Source organism: Pleurodeles waltl, chromosome 6 (assembly GCF_031143425.1).
Source record: "Pleurodeles waltl isolate 20211129_DDA chromosome 6, aPleWal1.hap1.20221129, whole genome shotgun sequence".
Classification (NCBI taxonomy): Eukaryota; Metazoa; Chordata; class Amphibia; order Caudata; family Salamandridae; genus Pleurodeles; species Pleurodeles waltl.
In genome coordinates this window covers 1,670,537,699-1,670,551,774 of record NC_090445.1, presented here as the reverse complement: position 1 = coordinate 1,670,551,774, position 14,076 = coordinate 1,670,537,699, and the positions used below count along the sequence as shown (strand labels likewise).

The 14,076-nt window shown below is 45.3% G+C and overlaps 1 protein-coding gene across 3 annotated transcripts in view; it reads right to left on the bottom strand.

Moving 5' to 3' along the window:
* The window catches only part of CNTRL (centriolin), a 579,099-nt gene that overhangs the window by 242,591 nt on the left and 322,432 nt on the right, over nucleotides 1–14,076 (bottom strand). For all 3 annotated transcript variants that reach the window (XM_069241657.1, XM_069241658.1, XM_069241659.1), the window contains 3 exons: nucleotides 12,472–12,602; nucleotides 7,399–7,539; nucleotides 7,029–7,155 (listed from right to left, as the gene is read on the bottom strand). In XM_069241657.1, coding sequence (XP_069097758.1) covers nucleotides 7,029–7,155; nucleotides 7,399–7,539; nucleotides 12,472–12,602 — 399 coding nt within the window. The remainder of the gene's footprint in view (nucleotides 1–7,028; nucleotides 7,156–7,398; nucleotides 7,540–12,471; nucleotides 12,603–14,076) is intronic.

Below are 14,076 nucleotides of genomic sequence, written 5' to 3'. Positions count from 1 at the left end.
GTCTACTTCCCTCTGGAATCTCCAACTCACCTGTTGGGCCCTGTTTCCAGTTGAAGGCTAGGAAGACCTCCTCATCTGAGGAGTCATCTCCCATGGCTACACTGGTTACCCCTGGAATTTTGTTCTGGGGTTTGTTTTTGGGACAAGAAGTGTCCTTGGTGTGGTGCCCAGACTGTTTACAGTTGTGGCACCATGCCTTAGTGGCATCCCAGTTCTTACCCTGGTACCCACCTTTGTTTTGGGTTGTGTCTTGGGGCCCACCCACCTGTTCTGGTTTTTGGGGGCCTACAGAGGACTCTTTTTCTTTGTTTCTAGTGTCACCCACTTTCTCCTGGGGAGTTTTTGTAACCCCTTTCTTTTGGTCACCCCCAGTGGAAGTTTTGGTTACCCTAGTCTTGACCCAGTGGTCTGCCTTCTTTCCCAATTCTTGGGGAGAAATTGGACCTAGGTCTACCAGATACTGATGCAACTTTTCATTGAAGCAGTTACTTAAAATGTGTTCTTTCATAAACAAATTATAAAGCCCAACATAGTCACACACTTCATTTCCAGTTAACCAACCATCCAGTGTTTTTACTGAGTAGTCTACAAAATCAACCCAGGTCTGGCTCGAGGATTTTTGAGCCCCCCTGAATCTAATTCTATACTCCTCAGTGGAGAATCCAAAGCCCTCAATCAGGGTACCCTTCATGAGGTCATAAGATTCTGCATCTTTTCCAGAGAGTGTGAGGAGTCTATCCCTACACTTTCCAGTGAACATTTCCCAAAGGAGAGCACCCCAGGGAGATCTGTTCACTTTTCTGGTTACACAAGCCCTCTCAAAAGCTGTGAACCATTTGGTGATGTCATCACCAGCTTCATATTTTGTTACAATCCCTTTGGGGATTTTTAGGATGTCAGGAGAATCTCTGACCCTATTTAAGTTGCTGCCACCATCGATGGGACCTAGGCCCATCTCTTTTCTTTCCCTTTCTATGGCTAGGAGCTGCTTTTCCAAAGCCAATCTTTTGACCATCCTGGCTAACAGGGGGTCATCTTCACTGAGAACATCCTCAGTGATTTCAGAAATGCTGGACCCTCCTGTGAGGGAAGCAACATTTCTGACTATCATTTTTGGAGACAGGGCTTGAGAGGCCCTGGTCTCCCTATTTAGGACTGGAAGGGGGGAATTGCCCTCCAAGTCACTAATTTCTTCCTCTGTGAGGTCATCATCAGAGGGGTTGGCTTTTTCAAACTCTGCCAACAGCTCCTGGAGCTGAATTTTGGTAGGTCTGGAGCCAATGGTTATTTTTTTGATATTACAGAGAGACCTTAGCTCCCTCATCTTAAGATGGAGGTAAGGTGTGGTGTCGAGTTCCACCACATTCATCTCTGTATCAGACATTATTTTGCTAAGAGTTGGAAGACTTTTTAAAGAATCTAAAACTGTTTCTAGAATCTAATTTCAAACTTTTAACAAACTTTTAAACTCTAAAAGACAATGCTAAACAGGGACTTAACACACAAGGCCCTAGCAGGACTTTTAAGAATTTAGAAAAATTTAAAATTGCAAAAATGAATTTCTAATGACAATTTTGGAATTTGTCGTGTGATCAGGTATTGGCTGAGTAGTCCAGCAAATGCAAAGTCTTGTATCCCACCGCTGCCACCAATGTAGGAAGTTGGCTCTGTATGCACTATTTCAAAGTAAGGAATAGTATGCACAGAGTCCAAGGGTTCCCCTTAGAGGTAAGATAGTGGCAAAAAGAGATAATACTAATGCTCTATTTTGTGGTAGTGTGGTCGAGCAGTAGGCTTATCCAAGGAGTAGTGTTAAGCATTTGTTGTACATACACATAGACAATAAATGAGGTACACACACTCAGAGACAAATCCAGCCAATAGGTTTTTATATAGAAAAATATCTTTTCTTAGTTTATTTTAAGAACCACAGGTTCAATTTCTACATGTAATATCTCATTCGAAAGGTATTGCAGGTAAGTACTTTAGGAACTTCAAATCATCAAAATTGCATGTATACTTTTCAAGTTATTCACAAATAGCTGTTTTAAAAGTGGACACTTAGTGCAATTTTCACAGTTCCTAGGGGAGGTAAGTATTTGTTAGGTTAACCAGGTAAGTAAGACACTTACAGGGCTTAGTTCTTGGTCCAAGGTAGCCCACCGTTGGGGGTTCAGAGCAACCCCAAAGTCACCACACCAGCAGCTCAGGGCCGGTCAGGTGCAGAGTTCAAAGTGGTGCCCAAAACGCATAGGCTAGAATGGAGAGAAGGGGGTGCCCCGGTTCCGGTCTGCTTGCAGGTAAGTACCCGCGTCTTCGGAGGGCAGACCAGGGGGGTTTTGTAGGGCACCGGGGGGGACACAAGTCCACACCGAAATTTCACCCTCAGCGGCGCGGGGGCGGCCGGGTGCAGTGTAGAAACAAGCGTCGGGTTCGCAATGTTAGTCTATGAGAGATCTCGGGCTCTCTTCAGCGCTGCAGGCAGGCAAGGGGGGGGTTCCTCGGGGAAACCTCCACTTGGGCAAGGGGGAGGGACTCCTGGGGGTCACTTCTCCAGTGAAAGTCCGGTCCTTCAGGTCCTGGGGGCTGCGGGTGCAGGGTCTCTCCCAGGCGTCGGGACTTTAGGTTCAAAGAGTCGCGGTCAGGGGAAGCCTCGGGATTCCCTCTGCAGGCGGCGCTGTGGGGGCTCAGGGGGGACAGGTTTTGGTACTCACAGTATCAGAGTAGTCCTGGGGTCCCTCCTGAGGTGTTGGATCGCCACCAGCCGAGACGGGGTCGCCGGGTGCAGTGTTGCAAGTCTCACGCTTCTTGCGGGGAGCTTGCAGGGTTCTTTAAAGCTGCTGGAAACAAAGTTGCAGCTTTTCTTGGAGCAGGTCCGCTGTCCTCGGGAGTTTCTTGTCTTTTCGAAGCAGGGGCAGTCCTCAGAGGATGTCGAGGTCGCTGGTCCCTTTGGAAGGCGTCGCTGGAGCAGGATCTTTGGAAGGCAGGAGACAGGCCGGTGAGTTTCTGGAGCCAAGGCAGTTGTCGTCTTCTGGTCTTCCGCTGCAGGGGTTTTCAGCTGGGCAGTCCTTCTTCTTGTAGTTGCAGGAATCTAATTTTCTAGGGTTCAGGGTAGCCCTTAAATACTAAATTTAAGGGCGTGTTTAGGTCTGGGGGGGTTAGTAGCCAATGGCTACTAGCCCTGAGGGTGGGTACACCCTCTTTGTGCCTCCTCCCAAGGGGAGGGGGTCACAATCCTAACCCTATTGGGGGAATCCTCCATCTGCAAGATGGAGGATTTCTAAAAGTTAGAGTCACCTCAGCTCAGGACACCTTAGGGGCTGTCCTGACTGGCCAGTGACTCCTCCTTGTTGCTTTCTTTGTTCCCTCCAGCTTTGCCGCCAAAAGTGGGGGCCGTGGCCGGAGGGGGCGGGCAACTCCACTAAGCTGGAGTGCCCTGCTGGGCTGTGACAAAGGGGTGAGCCTTTGAGGCTCACCGCCAGGTGTCACAGCTCCTGCCTGGGGTAGGTGTTAGCATCTCCACCCAGTGCAGGCTTTGTTACTGGCCTCAGAGTGACAAAGGCACTCTCCCCATGGGGCCAGCAACATGTCTCTAGTGTGGCAGGCTGCTGGAACCAGTCAGCCTACACAGATAGTTGGTTAAGTTTCAGGGGGCACCTCTAAGGTGCCCTCTGTGGTGTATTTTACAATAAAATGTACACTGGCATCAGTGTGCATTTATTGTGCTGAGAAGTTTGATACCAAACTTCCCAGTTTTCAGTGTAGCCATTATGGTGCTGTGGAGTTCGTGTAAAACAGACTCCCAGACCATATACTCTTATGGCTACCCTGCACTTACAATGTCTAAGGTTTTGTTTAGACACTGTAGGGGCACAGTGCTCATGCACTGGTACCCTCACCTATAGTATAGTGCACCCTGCCTTAGGGCTGTAAGGCCTGCTAGAGGGGTGTCTTACCTATACTGCATAGGCAGTGAGAGGCTGGCATGGCACCCTGAGGGGAGTGCCATGTCGACTTACTCATTTTGTTCTCACTAGCACACACAGGCTTGTAAGCAGTGTGTCTGTGCTGAGTGAGGGGTCTCTAGGGTGGCATAAGACATGCTGCAGCCCTTAGAGACCTTTCTTGGCATCAGGGCCCTTGGTACTAGAAGTACCAGTTACAAGGGACTTATCTGAATGCCAGGGTGTGCCAATTGTGGATACAATGGTACATTTTAGGTGAAGGAACACTGGGGCTGGGGCCTGGTTAGCAGGGTCCAGCACACTTCTCAGTCAAGTCAGCATCAGTATCAGGCAAAAAGTGGGGGGTAACTGCAACAGGGAGCCATTTCTTTACAATTACTATGTCAATTGTTTTCTTTGAAGTCATTTATTGTGAGGATGTTTTTTCAAAATAATCAGAAAAAACTATTTAAGCTCAGTCCTGACAAGTTTTAGGGAGAGAGGAGAATCCTACATGTCCCAAGGGTCGGGGTTTGTGCAAATCATCCTTGAAGAAGGCCAAGGGAGGCTTCTCATGGCTAGATTGGCCTCATCTGCATGCTTGGAACACCACCAATAGAATGCAGAGACAGAGAAAAACAAACTAACAATACTGTTATTCAGCTAAGGTATGTAGGCGAGAGGCCACCTTCAAGAAACTCAGACTATCACTTTTGGTGTTAGGACAGTTTAGCTTAGAGCTAGAAGGGAAGGGTTAGTGAACAAAGGATGGCTTAAAAATTTCATGAAAAACAGGTGTGTGTGTGTGTGTGTGTGTGTGCGTGTGTGTGTGTGTGTCCCCATTCATGATGAAAGGAGTGCCAGAACTCACTAACAACAATAAATCCTGTAAGTCTCACAAGACTGATTGTTCCTTAGAATGCACAATCCCCAGGTAATGTGCAAGTGCTTTGTGGGTTAAAGTCCACTAGGTTCCCTGTCTCATGTTGGTAAATTGGCATAATGAAGCCTGAGCTTCACAAGAAGGCTAAGAAAACCTAAAACGGGCATATTTTGTATTGAATAAAAAAAAAGTATCACAGGGACTAACGCCCGTGAAACTTTGGTATCATGCAAAATCAGAGGTGGCGGAGTTTAGAAATCTGCAGGAATGGACCCTTACTTAGGGAGTAGCCCAGGGAGTTGGCCACCTTGAAAAGATCTAGCATAGCTAGTCAAAAGGCATGGCTTTGACCTCTGCTGGGACAGTCAAAGGACCAGAGAAGTCTGACCTCAACTTCTCAGGTTCTGGGGGTTCTCCTAACATCAAGGTAGAGTGTGGCATAGGTGAATGAGGTTATGATTCTGAATGGTCCCTAAAGCCACGCCTCTTCTTCGACAAAGAAAAAGATTTCACTGTCATTTTAGCACTTTTGTTTTTTGAGGTAACGTCTCTCATGAGAACGTTCCCTGAAAGGAGATGTACATTTGGACAGGGAGTCTGCTTGGGGGTTTCACTGAAGGCTTAGCCAAAAATAACTTGGCCTCATGCTCCCTGATAGCCTTTAGGTGGAGGTGAAAAAAGTAGGAACATTGTCTTGTCCTGATGCCAGCGACACACAGTTGTTGTACATATCTGAAATTTACATCTTACTATTGAACTGTCTGCAAAGCTTGAATAACAAGGCTTTTTGAGGCAACATTTGACCTTGTCACTGTAGAAACCGGAGCATTTCATCTGTAAGACACAGAGAAAGAGGGCTGATTTCAACATGCAGTGTGTCACCTAATATATCGAAGGAGACAAACATGTTGGACACATTCATCTTTGACGCGTCCTCAATGTCTACCTGGCACAATGCCAATGCATGGATTGGAGGTGTTCTTACATCACCATCGCTACTTGGATCTCTTCTGTGGAGGTCCTAAGGTACTGAGAGACCTGCACCAGCTCAAGAGGCTCCTCTATTGATCGTTTTTTTATTCTCCTACATCTCCTTGAAGTTCTGTCTTTTCTGGTCATTCTCCATTCTCCCTCTCAAATAAATATCCTCATGATCCTTGAGAGTACCTGTTCACATTTTCTGGCAAAAGGACATTCCTGCAGAGTGTGAGACTTCAGAGGTCAAACCACAGTATGTCAGGGTCATTTGCTTGTTTCTTTCCATTACAGTTGTAGTATTTTACAAAAAAAAAGCACTGACTGCCGAACGCATTGGAAAACCTATGGAAAATATGAGAAAATAAACTGCCTTTCTATCAGAAAATACTCAGGACAAAGGAAGACGTCAGGTTAAGACAAAAGGAACTGAGAAATAAGACCTTTTCAGTCAAAGGGAAAAGCGTTTTATTCTAAGAATTGTTACTGGTACTTCTCTCATGGACTACCAAAAATAACTTGTACTTTGCAGCAACTGCCAGTATAAGGATGAAATTATTTCTGCACCAGTCTGAAGCCTCGAAGGAGGATTCATAAAGTGAGGAATCTGCAGAAAGATGCATCCTTTTGAATCATTCATTTCAGGTGTGAAAGTGCAGAAAGTTCAATTTAACTGAACCAAATGTACAGGTCAAACAATGCACAAATATGGTAAATGGAAATCTGGAAACAAGGTATACTCATAACAGAATAATATAGATATCCTAATCAAATTACATTGAGAACATATTTCTTACATTAGGCCTTGCTGTCAAGGCCGCGTGATTTTCAATTTTAAAGTCCAATTGGTGTGTCCTGTTTACTTCCCTGTAGTTAATACATTGGTTTATCTAGGTTCCAACCACCACTGCAGGCCAGGGATTTATCACTTTTATCGAGGTACAGTACTTTGGTGTGGGCCTATAGCACAGCCAGTGGTCCTATAGTGCCAGAATACGCCACAGAGTGAGGTTAAAAGGATGCATTATTAAGGCATAGGTGTTAAAAATCACTTATACAGGTAAAATGCTGCAGCATCTTCAAATGTATAAAACAAAGCACATGGTCTTCAATCTAGAAGCCAAATATCAAACATATTACTTATTAAATAATGCCTGTTTTTTAAGAGTTGAAATCAAGTAAGCCAAATTGTTTCATTCCAAATTAAAGAAATGTGGATGATTTACCTGATCTTTCAATCTTTCTAGTTCACCCTTTTTGGCCAAAAGGACACATTCAGCTTCCTTTAGCATCTGGAGGTAATGCCCCTCTTTCCCTTCAGCCAACTCTGTGTCGGCCTGCAGCTTCTGAAGACTAAAAAATTAAAAAACATTTATATATTCAGCATTTTTCTACAGGGCATTTAAAGGCAAAGCATTAGCACGCTTTGCCAAAAAAGGGTATGTATGGCTAAAATATGCTTATAAATATCTTGTCATAGGAAAGGTAATATTAAAGCCACACCTCCCAACTTGGTTTTTAAGCACTCAGACATAAAGAGCTCTTGTATAAATATTATAAAGACACATTTGTTCAGTGATTTACACAGACTATTACTTGTCAGTCAGTCTTTCGATTTTGTTGTTCAGAGACTGGAATTCTTCGTCTCGGGCAGACACCACACTGTTTATTTCTTTTAGGATGTTTTCTTGCTCAACTTTGTTCTGCTCCAAGTTCTTCATGTCCTCCTGAAGTGATCTGAAAGGGATTTGATCATTTTAAGCGCTGGCATTACTCCAACTCTCCATAAATACTGGTTTTCTAAGCCCTTTATATCTTGCAACAGTCTTACTCCTTTGTCCAAGACGACTCATGAAGGGAAGGAAGAGGCAATCCAAGAAGTGTACCACAGGTTGTCTATATATCCAATACAAACACTGTTCTTTGTCCACATTAACAGCCAAATGAGCACCAGAACAACAAGAAAGAGAGCATACATGTTCTTTGCCCTATTAGGAGTCGCCAATAGCTGTGGTACCCAAAAACTCAGATTCTAATACAGATTCACCCCCCGATTTAACCAAACTGTTTCACAAGGCACTAACAGAACCTGAGTTTAAGTTTCCTCTGCCTAAGTTCCCCTAGATTAAAAAAACACAGAGAACCTATAAACAGAATGACCAAATGACTTACCTTCTGTAATTAACTTTCTCGTGGATACTCCATCTAGCTGCAGATTCCTCATCACACGAATAATCATCCTCAGGCATCATACTAGATCTGGAAACTTTCAGACCAGTTCTACGCATCGCTAAACAACGTCATCAGGTTTGTGCCCAAGTCACTCCCTGCTGAAGTGATGAGTGGAGCCACATTCAAACATTACTCATGCATGCTGATGTCAGTTGCTTTATAGGCTATTTGCGTCTTCAGATGCAAAGCTCATTGGTAAACTGCTATGCCAGTGTGCATATCTCTAGATTGGGACCTTTTAAGATGTAAAAGAATCCAGTTCACAGAACAGAAACGGTGAGGGGGTCAGTAAGAAATCTGCAGTTAGATAGAGTATTCACCAGAACGACTATTACTGAAGGTAAGCAATTGGTTCTTCTGGTCAATACTTCTAACTACAGATTACTCCCCTTGAAAAGAGATATCAAAGCAGTATCTCCAAAGGAGGCAGGTCTATGGCTAAGACCAAACAATCCTGGGATCAAGCTTGCCACTGACTTGAATGTCAAGACAGTAGTGCTTCATGAGCATGTGTACTGAAGCCCACGTGGCTGCATGACAAATGTCCAGGACAGGCACTCCGTGTGCTAATACAGCATTAAAGACGTTGGCCCTGCTGGAATGAGCCTGCAAGCATTCTGAGGGTGCTTTTATGCCAGTATGTAGCAGATCTTTAGACAGAGAACAATCTTTCAGTTCTAGAAAAGATGTATTCTGTTTTGCACTGCTTTACCATTATTTGTTCAGTTAAATCCTACAAGACCAAAATCCTAAAGACCTGATCGTCCACTTAGTGTTCCTTGGTACAATCAATATAGAAACTCAAGGCTCTTTCAGGATCCAAATGATGCAGTATCAAGGAAAGCCAAAAGGATTGTGGTCTGGCTAGTGCCTGCAGAGTTTTTCATGGAGTTTTGGCCTCTCCGTGTTACGCATGTAAAGCAGAGTTCCAGCCAAATTCCATTAATCTCCACGTTTTCTCATATGCAGCTCACCAATAGTAAGTTGGTGAGAGAATATGACATCTCCTAGTGACTTTCAGGAGCTAACAGGGCACGCAGTGAGATTTTCACAATGCGGGCGGTCAAGAGCATTCACAATGGGGAAGCTGCCACTCAAGTACAAAATCGACTCAAGCTGCAGCAAAAGCAACTCTAGCAGCAGCGCCCTCTGGCGTGCCTTGTGGTGCCATTTGCACTGATTTTTCAATGCGGAACAAGCCCCAGGCACAAAAAATCCGTGTGATGTGCTAATTTTTGCCCACTTGCGAAACTCAGCAAAATCTCGTGGACTTTTTAATGTAACTCTACAGAACTCCATAGAGTGAAACTCTGCGAGTTTCGCCCACCTCTTGACAAAACAAACCATAAAACATCTGACAACTTTTACTGTTAACTGTCAATTTGCTGGAGCTGTGTCAATCAGCAAATTTTTCACAATGGCAGGCTTACACTGATTTTGTGGAAGGACGCCTTGCTCCCAAGTTGGCATCAACAATCTCAGGAAGTAGGCCAAAGGAGATAAACAGTTGCTGCTCAATCACCATGCATTGAGATGCAAAGATGGGCCTGCAGCGAGACAAAGTGTGATCGGTCACCCACAACTGCATATCTTGATAAATCTCTCTCTCTCGACCTGATGGAGTCAGAAAGGTGGCCTTGATGCTGGGCCCTCGGAGATCTCAGGTTCCAGGGGCTGCTTGTGCCACTAGGCATAGTTCACAAAGAGGATGTAGGTGGCTAGGAAGCCAAGGAGACTCACAGCCACAGGGATCCTAGATACAGCCTGAAGTATTGGGATCAGACTCTGAATGTCCCTAACACACTAAAGGGGAAGCCTCAACTTGAGGGGTCCAGAATTAACCCAATGATTGGAATCCCCTGCGAGGGAAGCAGGTGGGACTTGGACTTACTTATGATTAACCAAATTGTAAGGAAGTGCTTTTTTTTTTTTTTTTTTTTAACATGGTTATCCCCCGCCCCCCCAACCTCTTCATGCCTGGTACATGATGTGATTTAGACTGAAAGATCACTGGGTTCCTGCTATCCAGGTCCCTAGTGCCAGATCTCTTTCACAAAACTGCACAGTTGTTTCCCCGATTGTCAAAACCTTTAGCACCCTCTGTAACTCCCTAGTAAATGGTACACTTGGCACCTGAGGCCTGTGGTACAAAAAGAGGTCCTTAATGACTGGAGCACAAATTGTGCAGCTCTAAGAGATCTCTCACCAAGCACATGACAGGCTGCGTATCTTGGTGCAGAGAAAAGTGAAAACACAACATGGCACACAGCCTGAGTGCCATGACCCCTAAAACTACATGCAATATATGTAAGTCACCCCTCTAAAAGGCCTTACATGCCTAAGGCACGGTGCCTTATATTACATGTGAGGGCATAACTGCATGAGCAGATATGCCACTGCTATGTCTCTGTCAATTTTCAGACATAGTAAGTGACCAGAGAAGCCATTTTAAATGCATGTGTTGGACACTGGTCAATACAAGTTCCCTGGCTACATGATGGCTTCACTGAAGATTTGGACATTTGGTATCAAACATCTCAGTTGGTGAACCCACACTGATGCCAGTATTTGATTTACCAATATCAATGCAACCAAAGGGTACTTTAGTTGTCCCCCATTTGGCACCTGGACTGGTGGGAAATTAGCTAGTCAAGTAGGCATGCCACCTCCAGGCTACTACCGCCCCTAAGGTGAGCTACTGCGAGGTGGATACGATTTTTCAGAGGTAGCCATCTTTAAGATGGCATACCTAGGAATTCTCAGACAGGGTTATGCCCATTTCCTATCGGAAGTGGTCATACAGTGGGAGTAGTGACCCCAAGGGTCAGTAGCCAATTGGCTACTACCCTACACATCCCCAACACTTCTAAATCCAGTATTTAGGGGAGCCCTGGCACCAGAGACGCAGATTCTGATGACCTAAGAAGCCCAAGGTCACCGAAGAACCGCAGAAGAAACAAAGCATTTGACTTGGTACCATCCCCCCAGGCCTGTCTGTATCCCTTGTCAAAATCTGCACCAGAGGCTACTCGTCCTGAACCCGTAACCCTGGAAAGCCGGGAGGACTGCCTGCCTTCAATAAAGATTCAAGACCTCCCGTGAACAGCGGACCTGTTCTCCAGCAAACTCAAAAAGAAGGGACTCTGAAGCCTCTAGAACCATTAAAATCCAACACCTGAAGTCACCACTGCACCCACCGTCTACGACCCAAGTTGGAATGGACCCCCAGTGCCAACAAGGTTTCCCAGCCCTCCAAAGTACAAATCCATCATGGTTTCACCCCTCCTAGGCTTCCTCTACGACGCCAGCAGCCTCTGCATGCAGACCCGCTCTACCGCAAGCGCTCTGTTCAGGAAAACCTGACAACTAAGGCCACCTCTGCACCTGTTATCCCTGAGCCGCAGAGAAGACAATCAGAGGCGACTACCTGTGCCCAAGCATTGTGAGGCCTGAGTCCTGCTGTTGGTTCAGCTTGACTGGCTCTTGGCCAGAGCCTGTATCCTCTTTTTGCAGCAACCAATCTCCACAGGACCGCATTCGGCACCCACAGTTGTTTCGCACATTGCACCAGGCCGCCCTGTGCCACTGAGGGTGTACTGCGGGTGCTGCCTTGGGCCTTGCCCACTACTCACCTTAACTCCAAGAGCTTGGTCTTGTAAGTCGCTGTATTCTACCTGTTTGCAAAACTTGTTTTTCCACCCATAGGATAACATTGCAGAACTCTAAAATTGCAGTGTCCACTTCTTAAAGTGAAAAGAGTTCTTATTTAATAACATACTTACCTGGACAATTTATCTCTGGTGCATAAACAAATATAAAGATACTTGCTATATTTATAAATTGGTGTAGATTGCCTTCTTGAGTCATGTGTCTCATTTATAGACTATTGTGTGTATTTGTAGATGTCTTGCACTCCTCTGTGTTAAGCCTAAGGATGCTTGACCACACTACCTCTAGCTAGAGCACTTTGGGTTTGCATAGCAAGCCCTGTCTACTCACTGGGGAACCCCTGGACACTTTACGCTGTATTCACATACCACATAAAGGACCAGCTTCCTACAATGACTTCCCGGGAAAGCTTTCCTAACTGCTGTTCCTCTATAGAAGTTTATTTTATTGCTTCTAATCCCTGTTTTCTCCTTTTTGCTCTGTGGTGTGCCAAGCAGAGATCTTTGTTTGTTACTGGAGGGGATGTACTACACAGAAAGTTGTGTGCTGGCCCAAAAAGTTTACTTTGTTTGGGGCTTTTGAGACTTTTGTCCTTTGAGTCGTTTAGGTCACGACTCTTCTTTTTTGTCTGGTTAGCATTTGGTAACAATATTTGAAATCATACAGGGAAACTTGCTGCGGAAAGGGAAAGAAAGTGTTTTTGAGGACTACTTAAAAGAAAGAAATGTGCATTCATGTATTTAAAGAGTAGACTCTAAATTAAATTACCTGAGCTGCTGGTCTGCTTTCACAAGGTTCACAGCTGTATCCTGAGCTCTTTTCTCTAGCTCCTCAGCATCTTTTTCAGTTTGGGAAAGGTGTTTGCGAGCATTACCGTACTTTTGGATAATACCGGTGGTCTAGAAAACAGCAAGTAACAGCAGCATTGTTTCTCAAATAATACTTGGATGAGTCCAATAAAAATGCATTCATCACAGAATGAATTGTATTGTTACTTCAAAGGGAATTATGGGTATGTATGTAAGCATATTTGTTTTGCATGGACGAAACATGGGATCGACCAATAAACTCTGATGACCAGTCACCTTACTTTAAATATGAAACAGTGTAAAGAAATATTTTTTTCAGTGCTGCTATCAATTAATACTCAGAGATGCCAAGTATCGTATGTAGGAAGTTGGCTCTGTATGTGCTATTTCAAAGTAAGGAATAGCATGCACAGAGTCCAAGGGTTCCCCTTAGAGGTAAAATAGTGGTAAAAATAGATAATACTAATGCTCTATTTTGTGGTAGTGTGGTCGAGCAGTAGGCTTATCCAAGGAGTAGTGTTAAGCATTTGTTGTACATACACATAGACAATAAATGAGGTACACACACTCAGAGACAAATCCAGCCAATAGGTTTTTATATAGAAAAATATATTTTCTTAGTTTATTTTAAGAACCACAGGTTCAAATTCTACATATAATATCTCATTCGAAAGGTATTGCAGGTAAGTACTTTAGGAACTTCAAATCATCAAAATTGCATGTATACTTTTCAAGTTATTGACAAATAGCTGTTTTAAAAGTGGACACTTAGTGCAATTTTCACAGTTCCTAGGGGAGGTAAGTTTTGATTAGTTTTACCAGGTAAGTAAGACACTTACAGGGTTCAGTTCTTGGTCCAAGGTAGCCCACCGTTGGGGGTTCAGAGCAACCCCAAAGTCACCACACCAGCAGCTCAGGGCCGGTCAGGTGCAGAGTTCAAAGTGGTGCCCAAAACACATAGGCTAGAATGGAGAGAAGGGGGTGCCCCGGTTCCGGTCTGCTTGCAGGTAAGTACCCGCGTCTTCGGAGGGCAGACCAGGGGGGTTTTGTAGGGCACCGGGGGGGACACGAGTCCACACAGAAATTTCACCCTCAGCGGCGCGGGGGCGGCCGGGTGCAGTGTAGAAACAAGCGTCGGGTTCGCAGGGTTAGTCTATGAGAGATCTCGGGATCTCTTCAGCGCTGCAGGCAGGCAAGGGGGGGGTTCCTCGGGGAAACCTCCACTTGGGCAAGGGAGAGGGACTCCTGGGGGTCGCTTCTCCAGTGAAAGTCCGGTCCTTCAGGTCCTGGGGGCTGCGGGTGCAGGGTCTCTCCCAGGCGTCGGGACTTTAGATTCAAAGAGTCGCGGTCAGGGGAAGCCTCGGGATTCCCTCTGCAGGCGGCGCTGTGGGGGCTCAGGGGGGACAGGTTTTGGTACTCACAGTATCAGAGTAGTCCTGGGGTCCCTCCTGAGGTGTCGGGTCTCCACCAGCCGAGTCGGGGTCGCCGGGTGCAGTGTTGCAAGTCTCACGCTTCTTGCGGGGAGCTCGCAGGGTTCTTTAAAGCTGCTGGAAACAAAGTTGCA